At 41.8% G+C, this 11,205-nt stretch overlaps 2 protein-coding genes across 2 annotated transcripts; one reads left to right on the plus strand and one right to left on the minus strand.

Moving 5' to 3' along the window:
* Positions 1 to 4,349: 4,349 nt before the first annotated feature.
* txndc9 (thioredoxin domain containing 9) lies at positions 4,350 to 8,441 on the plus strand. Its single transcript, XM_083639043.1, has 5 exons — positions 4,350 to 4,417; positions 5,345 to 5,560; positions 6,280 to 6,398; positions 6,972 to 7,226; positions 7,358 to 8,441. The coding sequence occupies exons 2-5, from the start codon at positions 5,387 to 5,389 to the stop codon at positions 7,476 to 7,478; spliced, it is 669 nt and encodes a 222-aa protein (XP_083495169.1). The 5' UTR covers positions 4,350 to 4,417; positions 5,345 to 5,386; the 3' UTR covers positions 7,479 to 8,441.
* Positions 8,442 to 8,525: 84 nt separating this feature from the next.
* mrpl30 (mitochondrial ribosomal protein L30) lies at positions 8,526 to 10,941 on the minus strand. The gene is made up of 5 exons (XM_083639044.1): positions 10,677 to 10,941; positions 10,315 to 10,398; positions 10,022 to 10,168; positions 9,213 to 9,286; positions 8,526 to 8,943 (listed from the first exon to the last, which is right to left on the minus strand). The coding sequence occupies exons 1-5, from the start codon at positions 10,716 to 10,718 to the stop codon at positions 8,811 to 8,813; spliced, it is 480 nt and encodes a 159-aa protein (XP_083495170.1). The 5' UTR covers positions 10,719 to 10,941; the 3' UTR covers positions 8,526 to 8,810.
* Between the last annotated feature and the right edge of the window lie 264 nt (positions 10,942 to 11,205).

Consider the following 11,205-nt stretch of genomic DNA (forward strand, 5'->3'; position numbering starts at 1 on the left):
CGGCCGACGCAGAGGCGATACCGCTTTACTTGCTGACACCAATGTAGCGAATCAGGTATTCGCCCAAGGAACCGGAGACTTATCGTTGGTACAGGCTTTTATTCTTGGCTTCACATACAGCTCCTAGCGGTAGCTTCGCTGCTAGCTCCACACGCGACCAGTCAGCTCGCTCACATATCCAGACTGACTCCTGCCTCGAGACAGGAAGTGGCACTAACAGCATCTAGTATGCTGCCTTAACGTAACGTCGTAATCCCCACAGACATGTCAAACCCTGGGTCGCTACAGTATGATGGAAGCTTATGATGGGAGATGGGAGCTAATACTGTACGTATGTTAGGGAGTGTTCGTTATTTAGAAGGGGGGGTCACTGGAGGGATTTGGGGCGCTCTGAATTAAAAAGCTGTGACCCTTCTCTGACCGGAATATATTTTTCCTTGAACCTCCACAAGTGATTGGAAAAATATGATTGACACTCCCCAACAAAATGTTTTATATGACGGAAGCGGAAGTCTTGACGCCTCCTCTACTCGGAAAACCCTGAAATATACGCCTATTTCACATCCAACCCAAATCAGCCACTTTGTGTCTAAAATGCAGGAACACGGGTGCAAGCAAGTCATTAATTAGAGCGCTGGGACTGGACCAGCTGTGCCAGCACTAATTGTTTTGCTTGCATGCACGTTAGTGCATTTTAGCCAGAAAATGGCTGATTTGGGTGGGATGTGAAATTGGCTGTCTGTCCCAGAGTCTTATTAGTCAGACTGATAGACACTGGGTGCCCAGATGGGCCTGCAGGTTACCTGGCTCTGGGTGTTGGACAGCACTGGAGGCTGAGTGGATCAGGGCAGCATGCTGGATGGCAGACCTGGCTGAAGGGCCTGGCTGGCCCCACACTCTGCAGCCGCAGCAACCAGGCTTCATGGCACAACCATCACCTGACCTACAGACAACAGACCCATCACCTGACCAGGCTGACCTACAGACAGACAGCAGACCATCACATTGACCTACAGACGAACAAAAGATCCATCACCTGACCTTTAGACAGACCATCACACTGACCTACAGACAGATAACAGACTATCACACTGACCTACAGACAAACAACAGACCATCACTGACCTACAAACAGACTATCACACTGACCTGCAGACAAACAACAGACCATCACTGACCTACAAACAGACCATCACACTGACCTACAGACAACACCATCACACTGACGTACAAACAGATAGCAGACTATCACACTGACCTACAGAGACAACAGACCATCACACTGACCTTTAGACAGACAACAGACCATCACACTGACCTACAGACAACAGACCATCACACTGACTTACAGGCAGACAACAGACCATCACACTGACTTACAGACAGACAACAGACTATCACACTCATGTTGTTCAATTTTGTGTGGAAAAACAAAATTCACTAGGCCTATGTGAAAAAAAAAAAAGTATGACCACAAATCAATCTGGAGGGTTTAATTTTTTGGACTTCACAACACTAAACAATAATTTCAAAATTAATTTGCTTAGACAATTCATTAATAACCCAGGTTCATTCGGGTTCATTGTGAAGTTGGGCCAACTGGCCAAGAGTACCCTCAGTTGGGCCTAACCCATGGATGTATTAAAAGAACGGCCTAACCTCGCCGTCTTGCTTGTCTCCTCCAGCAACGTCTTTATTTATAGTGGGGCTCAAAACAGCACCTATAGGTCACTTGCGGAAAGAAGCGCCAAAATTGGCACAAATACTCCTTGTGGACTGTTATTTTGATAAAAGTAACTGGCCACGCAGAAATTTTATTTTTTTCCAAGATGGCCGCCATTTCCAGCCTGAAAACACTATTTTGGGGGCAACTTTGGGTAGAATTTTCCAATATGAATGATCTTGTTATCAAACCATACATTTATGACCACAGAGAAGCCAGATTTATTCCATGAAAATTTCAAAATGGCTGCCATTTTAAAGATGGCTGCCATTTCAGCAATTTTTACCATAGGATTTCACTGTGCAGGGCGATTTTGATTATTCTGGTGTCAAATGACAAGTTTTTAACTATGGAAATTTAAAAATTATACATCAGAAATCATTTGTATATCTCCTTTTACCATTTACTCTGCATATCTTTTCAAAGTAATGTGAAAATATGCATAAACAACAGTATTTTAGCACAACTTTTATTAGAAATGTATAGGAAATTGACATTTTATTTTCACAGGGAGCGATTATTTGGTTACAATTGAATATGCATAAGCTATAAATAAATAAATAAATAAATAAATAAATACATTAATCTATTAATTAATAAAGTACATTTGATCTAATAATTACCACTTTTATAAATGGACACCTTGCTGTAAAGTAATTACATACATTTTTGCTAAAACAATAAATAGCTAAATAGAGTGCATTTCAGCAAAGCAAGACTTGCTGAGATTTACCCTGACTCTGACTCTAGTTGTGACCGCTGTGGTAATCCACAAGCCGACCTTTCTCATATGTTTTGGTTCTGCCCAAGGCTCGAACCCTTTTGGTCTTTAATATTTGACACATTGTCAACAGTCCTGAATACTACTGTGCGGCCCTGCCCTTTGTTGGCTATTTTTGGAGTGTCAGCTGAGCTCCTCCCTCTTAATTCGAATGAGACTGACATGGTTGCTTTCGCCACACTTTTAGCCAGACGGAGAATACTATTAGCTTGGAAACTACTTAGAGCACCCCCTTTCTCCACCTGGCTAAAAGACATGATCTCCTTTCTCAGATTAGAAAAGATGAAGTTTGCACTCAGAGGGGTCAATGAGACATTCAAAAAAAAGTGGCAGCCTTTCATTTCTTTCTTTAACAGTCTCTCTGTTCTTCCTGCTGACTAACTATTTATATTGTTGTTGTTGCTGAACCCGAACCAGAATATTGTTTTTGAGTGTGTGTGACTGTGTGTGTGTTTTCTGTTTTGTATTATTAGTTATGTATCTAATAGATGTATTTCTTTCTTTTTACTTTTTCATTTGTCAGTTTATGTTATGCTTATTCTGCTTGTTGTTAAAAAATGTTTAAAAGAAAAAAAATAACAAAAAAGGTGACCTGTACAGATTTCGAACCTCTGTGCATATGCATGTACCTCACCAATAAAAATTGTTAAAAAAAAAAAAAAAAACAATAAATAGCTTTGAAAGAATGAGAGTCAAGGTGGGGACAGGAAATCAATGAGGGGGGGGGGGGTCATCTCCTGAGTGTCCTGCAGGTGGTGCAGGCTGGCGCTGGAGTAGTCCTTGACACTACAGCTGCTAGGCAGGCTGACCCCTGAGTTGTTCATGTTGCTGGTGCTCCGCTCCAAGTAGCCCAGCTAAAATACTGTTGTTTATGCATATTTTCACATTACTTTGAAAATATATGCAGAGTAAATGGCAAAAGGAGATATACAAATGATTTCTGATGTATAATTTTTAAATTTCCATAGTTAAAAACCTGTCATTTGACACCAGAATCATCAAAATCGCCCTGGACAGTGAAATCCTATGGTAAAAATAGCTGAAATGGCAGCCATCTTTGAAATGGCAGCCATTTTGAAATTTACATGGAACAAATCTGGCTTCTCTGTGGTCATAAATGTATGGTTTGATAACAAGATAATTCGTATTGGACAATTCTACCCAAAGTTGCCCCCAAAATAGTGTTTTTGGGGCGGGAAATGGTGGCCATCTTGGAAAGATCGAGATTTCTGCGTGGCCAGTTACTTTTATCAAAATAACAATCCACAAGGAGTATTTGTGCAAATTTTGGCGCTTCTTTCCAGAAGCGACCTATTTTACATTAAAAGTGCATTTTTTGAGCCCCACTATTATTGTACGATGTCAGTCAAACAGCATGCGACTTCAGTGTCAGTTAACCTCGCGTCACCAGGCTCTTCTCGGCGAGAAAGAGCCTGGCTCCCGCCCACAATTGATTTTGTCACCCTACTGGTTCCCGCCTAGAGCCCGCCCTAGACCGGATGGCAGCGTTTCTAGCTCGTCAACTTTCACGTTAACTTGACAATTTGACCCAAGTATCAGAATCCTCTTTCACCGTTTTGACCGGTGTGTCAGGCGGTGGTGGCGGAGATGCCATATTGCATAAACGTTTTGTTTTATGTAACGCTAGCTTTGTTTTGATCAGACTCTAGTTTAGGTAACATCACCGCGTCAAGCTAACGGCAACAAAGACGTTGTTAGGCGCATTGCCATCCGGTGTTAATTCTGGGTCCGGGGTTTACGCCCCCATGACAAAAAGCGGGGTGGAAGGTGCCCAGACTAGTGTCAGTGTCAGTGACGTCACGTTGTTGATAGTGCGCAGTAGCAGTACGCACTACGCAGAATCTTTCTTTCGCAGGCTCAGCTAGCTTCCTGTGTGGACCGCAGTGTTGTTGGTGAGCATCTCTACCAGCGAATCCATTAATGATTTTGGGATTGAACACTTATTTAAAAAAAAAACATTCACAATGCGCGTTCTTTCCATGTGTCTGACTGGCGCGTTTATATCTCTCGTTAGCCACCGTAACTGGCTAACGGTAGGCAGCTAACGTTAAAGCTAGGCGCCGGTGTTCTACCAAAGCGGCACTGTAGCTGGTGCTAACAACCACCTAGCTAAAACAAGGTGTGCACCTATTAGCGTTGCCATCATGGGTTCACAGGATAGCTAACGTTAACTTGACAGCAGGCCCTAAATACGAGGGATCAGCCGAGCAGCATTTTGGTAAACAAACCGCGTCACTGGGTGGCAACGGCAATGGAACCCTATGGAGCCCAAGTGGCGCGAGGCTTATGTGTCTGACTCTAGCCGTCTAACTCGGTTTACATTTTAAAAACTGCGACACGACATGTATATATTATACATCAAACTCTTGAGCTACTTCTGCTCTCACTCAGATGTCAAAATATAAGCGATGTGATGTATAGTTTTTCAGATATTAACGTTTGTTTAGCACAACTCATACTATTAACTGCCGCGGGGTTCCGCATTTCTGGGTGGCAAGTGACGTCACGCTGATTAGTCCTATTTGACCGTTCTCACAAGTCGCGTTGAAAGTAGCTACCAGTAAGTGCATAATCGGTGTTAACTAAATACAACTGACAAGCAGTTAGGCTCAACATTCTGATAAATACAACTGACAAGCAGTTAGGCTCAAAATTCTGATGTAAAGTTAACTGTGTGTATGGAGGGCCAAGTGTACGGTTTGAATAAAAACCTGCAGACTCTTGACACCCCTGCAGTTGACACCCTTGTCAACTCAGTCATAAGGTAATGAATGAGTAATGAGTCGACTGACTGACTACTACATTGTCTGTCCACCCAGGTTAAGAAAAGAGTGCCAAAAGGCTTCAGAGAGGTTGTAATCATGGCGAACCAGCAGCTGGACATCCTAGCAAAGGTTTTGGAGCAGTCGGCCAAGGTGGTGGAGGATCAGGTGGATGCCCAGTTGAGCAAACTGAATGATATGGAAGAAGATGAATTGGACAGACTGAAGGAAAGGCGCTTGGAGGCTCTTAAAAAAGCCCAGAAACAGAAGCAGGTACATGGGAGGGTGTCTCAAACTCTTATGATACCTAGCAGTAGCACTGATCACAACTTGTAGTCTACACTGCATTACAGAATTATAGGCTGAGCCAGTGAATAAAAGCACACGCTACAGTCTCACCTTCATTGCAACATTTATCACACCACCAAACCAGGCTCCCACTACAAATAAAAAAGTTGCTTAGCTGATCCATAGTGACAAGAATCTAGTAGATAATGCCTAGATCTGTTATATATGCAGTGATGATAATCGTATGGAGGCATTTGGTTACCATGGGAACCTGATTTGGACTCCATCTAAGAGTTCCTATGAGTGGGCATGCCAGTTGTTCCATGAAGACTTTTGAGGGGTGTATTACAGACAGGGATGTTCAAGGAATATGGTCAATTCTCTTGGGAAAACTCACAGAATTTTACCTGGGTCATGGTGGGAACCTGGTCAAAATTGTTAGTTTAAATGAATATAGGCCAACTCATGCTCTGAATACAGTTAGTAGGAGCCACCAAGGTGGATTTATAATAGGGATGAGTTACTTGAGTGGAGAAAATAGTTGCCATTGTTCACATCTTTTAATAAAAAATAGAAAACCACCAAAAAAGAGACTGCATGTCCACATTCTGAAAGATTAAAATTTTTAACCCACCACTTTTTCTACTATTTGTCACCGTTTAAGAACTATTGTCTGTCACTCATCACAGTTCTTTATTTTAAAGGAGTGGTTGTCTAAAGGCCATGGAGAGTTCAGAGAAATCCCTAGCGAGAAAGACTTTTTCGGCGAGGTCAAGGAAAGCAAGAATGTGGTCTGTCATTTCTATAAAGACTCCACCTTCAGGTAAGCAAAAGAGACAGTGTGTTATTACCTCATCAATCTGGGAACCCATTCTATTTTGGCACGTAAATAGACTCTGGGACAGCCATACCTTCCTGTACAGCGCGGATCTTCCGCCCGGGACTTCCACGCAGCGGTGCCTTTTATAAACATACATTGCGTCGCTTTTATTTTGAATGCTGAACGTCAAAATTCTTATATATTCACTAGCGTTTGGGACCGGAACTCTTATATTCGCCGGTACAACAACAGAGTGGCACTGTGCGGAGGCGGAAGATTTGCGCTGTACAGGAAGCCTCAAAAAAGGTACGGCTGTCCCAGAGTCTATTTATGTGCCGAAATAGACTCTGGGTTCCCAGATTGTTACCTCATAGACTTCCACAAGGTTTTTGAGCACTGGTTCTAGGATTTTCATCTGTTTGAGTTTTAAGAAGGGATTTCTAAGATGGATAAGTTAGTTCAAAGTGTACAGTGTCGCATTTACAAGTTAATTTCCTTTTTGTGTTTGAATATAAGTATCTGTGTTGTTATCACACTACTAATCTTGCCATTCCACCCTTTGTCCCCTTCATACAGATGCAAGATTATTGACAAGCACTTAACCATCCTGGCAAAGAAGCATGTTGAGACCAAATTTATCAAACTGAATGTAGAGAAAGCCCCGTTTCTCTCAGAGAGGCTGCGGATTAAGGTTATTCCCACTCTGGCTCTGCTGATAGATGGTAAAACCAAGGACTATGTGGTTGGATTCAGTGACCTGGGAAACACTGACGAGTTTACCACAGAGATGCTCGAGTGGAGACTTGGCTGTGCAGATGTAATTAACTACAGGTAAGGCATGGGGTTGGTTTTCCTCACCTCTTAAGACATCATTGCCAGAATTTGCCACCATGGACATAATGTGCTAGAGAAGGCAACCGTTTGTTCATTGTAATTCTCACACAACCATTTTCCCTCCCCAGTGGTAACCTGATGGAGCGTCCTACACTGACACAGAGGTCTGGCTCAAAGTTCACAAAAGTGGAGAAGAAAACCATCAGAGGGCGAGGCAATGACTCAGATTCTGCTTCTGAAGATGACTGACGAACTGCAAGTCTTCTGATCTCTCTCCCTCTCAGAGCTACCACTTCAGCGGACGGTCTTGCGGACAGCCCTCTTTGACTGTTCCTTTCCCCTTATGTCAGTCACTCACCTATTCATTACGGTCTTCCTTATTTCTCTAATTGACCGTGTTAGTTAACCCCTCAAAAAGTCAGAAAAGTTGACTGGCTGTTGTCACATTTATTTCTGCTAAAATAAAATAATCTTCTTGTCCCTATGAAGGGGCAAGATTTGTTTTAAGACCTTTGGAAACACAATTCAATACCTTTAAGGCCTTAATTTGAGAATATTAAATGTAATGCTTTTTTTAATACTTACCCTGTGAACTCTAACCTGATGCTACCAGATGGTTTGATTGTTACACCGAACCATCTGGGAGTTCATCTGTTTGTTTTTAGCTGTATCAGACTGTTTTTACATCTAAGGCCAAGATGCATCTTTGCACACACTGCCAGGAATGGCTTCAGACCCCCCCCCCCTTTCCCCACACACAAATTTCCTTCAATCAGTAATTTGACTTCATTGGTGCAGAATTAATTTACATGTAATCATTCAGCTTTTTATGTTATATTTTAGGTTATTTTAACATGCATTCTGGTCCAGGATTGCATTATGCATACCTTTTGGAAAGTAGTGCAAGACCGACCAGTAACATAAATTCAAAGTGATCAATGTAATCCCAACAACTTTTCATAACACCTTGCTGGCAGTACTGGTGTCATGGATTAGTAAAACAGTCAATACAGCTTTATCCTACGCCTAGCTCTGAAATAAGGCTTGGTAATTGCATTGAACAATGCTGACTCAGTCCTCCAGTCAGGGAATTCATCCACCACCCCTTAGATTAGGAAAATGGAAGTGCCAAGAACACAAGTTGCATTCCACTTCACTCTTTCATTCATGCTGGGTTTTTATAAATCATGCTTAATAAAGAATTTGAACCATCTTTGACTGCTGAATTGTCATGTAGACACATTCCTGGTTCACATGTACAGTATATGTCTGGAAAAGTAGGCTAGGTATTCAAGTAAACATTTATTAAGGAATACATAGACAAAATAAAGTGGATAGAAAAACATTCCCTCATCACATGTTAAGGCAATAAGGGGCCTGGTTTACTGAATGATGTGATAAAGATTGATAACTTCACATCTATTTGGGGTGAAATGTTATAACTCAAACCCCACTGCATAAGACCAACTTAAATTCTGTCTTTTTATGCCACAGCATGTTCTCAGTGTAGTGGAATCAGAACTGGTAGCTATGGCGCTCATGATCTGCTTGTACACGTAAGCAAGAAGATACAAAACAGAACTAAGACTCAATAGCCTTGGGGTCTACAGGTTTGAGGAGGCGACGCACAATCAGCTCTCCATGGCTGTTGATGTAGGTGTCAGCCATGTCTTCTTCAGCAGGGAGTCCGTAGGGAGTCTTCAGTGGCTGGATCCTGAATGAGGCAGGAAAGAAACGGATACAAAGGCAAGGAGATCAGCATGATTGTACAAATTGTCTCATTAAATGGCTGATCAATGATGAGTCAACTGACTATTATTAGTATTAAACAATAATAGCAGTATAACTGCTCATACTACTGTAATCTTATCTCTAGGTGCGTGGTCAATTTCAGCTTTTCTTTGAGGGTGTGCTTTGATGAATTACAGGGACTTGTGACATTACTTTAAGATAGCTGTATTACCTTTTGTACTGTAATCTTACCTTACAAGATGCTTGACCATCTTCAGCTGGTTATTGACTGAGGGTGTGTTTTTGTGAATTACAGGAACATGTGCCTGGATACGTAACAAAGAGAGAAGCAAGGAAAAAAGTAATGAATGGGTGACAGTGCAGAAGGTGACCATGAATGTAGAATGGAGATCTACCTCAAGAGAAAACACAAGGTGTGGTTAGTGGAAACAACATGGCAGTCAAAGGTTTTGTTGCTGTCAAGAGTGCAATATCCCAGTTAGAGGTCAACATTATAATGCCAATTACATCTACTTCTTGTTTCTACTCTGAATAATGGTAGTAGAAAACATCAAACAATATTTTACAATCACCATGCTTTTCAAACCCCTGACAAAGCACTGGTGACCTTTTGTTATCCTGGAGGACAGTGCTGCCATCCTTATATAACGAGGTTTAAGCCTGGAACCAAGCCAACCAGCGACCTACTAAATCGTGAGTGACCATAAAACATTTCGCTTGGAGTAAAAATAAAAACGAGGGGGGGGGGGGATAAAACCACTTCTTTTCACGGTTCTTATGTTATTTTTGCACCAAGTGAAATGTTTTATGGTCACTCACGATTCAGTAGGTCACTGGTTGGCTTGGTTCCAGGCTTTAAACTCTATATAAGGATTTTTCTAAATGTCTATGGAGAAAATGAATGGGGAATTCTCTGATGGAACAGGCGCTGAGTGAGCCTTATCAGGCACAGGACACTTGCAAATCTCTACACTGTGGATGGTCTTGTGTTACAGTATAAGTGTGTGGTTATGGCGCTCTGAATGCAGCAAAAGCCTTACTTTTTCAAGCCCCAGGCGCTTCACCATGTCTTTCTCCCAGTATGGTCTTCGCATGGTACTTTTGACCCGTGTCACTATGTGCAGTTTATGAGGCTGCTCTGGGTCACCGCTGTACTTCTCATGTTCTTTAGATCTCTCAACAAAAAGCTGTGAAGACAAACGGAGAGCCACTGAACGCTAAAAGCAGAGTGAACATGTTATTAAAGTTGAATAAATGCTGCCCTGTAAAGTAGATTAGATATCAAACAAGGCAGGAGACATACTGGACTCGAATACTCTGTCAGATCACATACCTCTTTTGGGATTCGTGATTTGGTAAATAGGCTACGTTGCGACACAAACCATGGGCAAGGCGACAGTGTGGCTTCTGCCAGGATCTGGAAACACAAACGGTAATGACACAAACCTGAAAGCACAATGTGTCCTGATGCACAGACACAAAGCGCCCTGTACATCCCAATTTACTGACGATATTAAATGTTACCATTTTTAAATCTAAACTGATATCATGACAGTATAGCAACTTGTGCAAATCAGATTTTCAGTGGGGTTAGTAATTACTGCACAACAAGCTCTTTGGTACGTTAGCTAAGAAAACAGCAGCACAGAGCATTTGTCTGACAAAGAAACGACAAAAACACAGCTATTCTCTTACCTTAACTGATGCAGTAATGAAACTGCGACACACAACTGACATGTTTCTTTTTGTTGTGGTAACCTGCTAATCCACTCCGAGTCTACAGGCATGCACGCCAAGGTTAACCAGTCAGGCCAGCACCGGCTATTTGAGCACGAATCTAATTAAAGACTATTAAAAACATAGAGCGAGCTTAATCACTATCATATTATCCTAATCTACAACTACAAATGCCATAAATATGCTGTAATGACGACGAAATAGACGCTCTTCACGTTTGTGTTATGACATTTGTCTTTAACGGAAGTGTGCGCGACGCGAGTAACATGTAAGTTCTACCGATCTGAATGATGTTGCTTAACTTGGTTCCTAAAGGGCATTCGTGTTCATTTGCTTACTACTAACTTCACTTATTGCAGATAAAAAATACATAATAAAGAAATATCTAGATTTTCAAAGTGTGATAAAATGTATTTACTTTATACGCTTTTCGTTTTTAAATTGTACCTGTCTGACAGTAACCTCGCGTCACCAGGTTCTCTGACAG

This window comes from Poromitra crassiceps, assembly GCF_964638095.1.
Source record: "Poromitra crassiceps genome assembly, chromosome: 6".
NCBI lineage: Eukaryota > Metazoa > Chordata > Actinopteri > Beryciformes > Melamphaidae > Poromitra > Poromitra crassiceps.

Coding starts and splice junctions, on each gene's coding strand:
- txndc9 (XM_083639043.1), top strand. CDS start 5,387: ATGGCGAACCAGCAGCTGGACATCCTAGCAAAGGTTTTGGAGCAGTCG. Junction 5,561..6,279: donor AAGCCCAGAAACAGAAGCAG/GTACATGGGAGG, acceptor TTTATTTTAAAG/GAGTGGTTGTCTAAAGGCCA. Junction 7,227..7,357: donor GCAGATGTAATTAACTACAG/GTAAGGCATGGG, acceptor TTCCCTCCCCAG/TGGTAACCTGATGGAGCGTC.
- mrpl30 (XM_083639044.1), bottom strand. CDS start 10,718: ATGTCAGTTGTGTGTCGCAGTTTCATTACTGCATCAGTTAAG. Junction 9,287..10,021: donor AGCGCCTGGGGCTTGAAAAA/GTAAGGCTTTTG, acceptor TTACGTATCCAG/GCACATGTTCCTGTAATTCA. Junction 8,944..9,212: donor ATGGTCAAGCATCTTGTAAG/GTAAGATTACAG, acceptor TGCCTCATTCAG/GATCCAGCCACTGAAGACTC.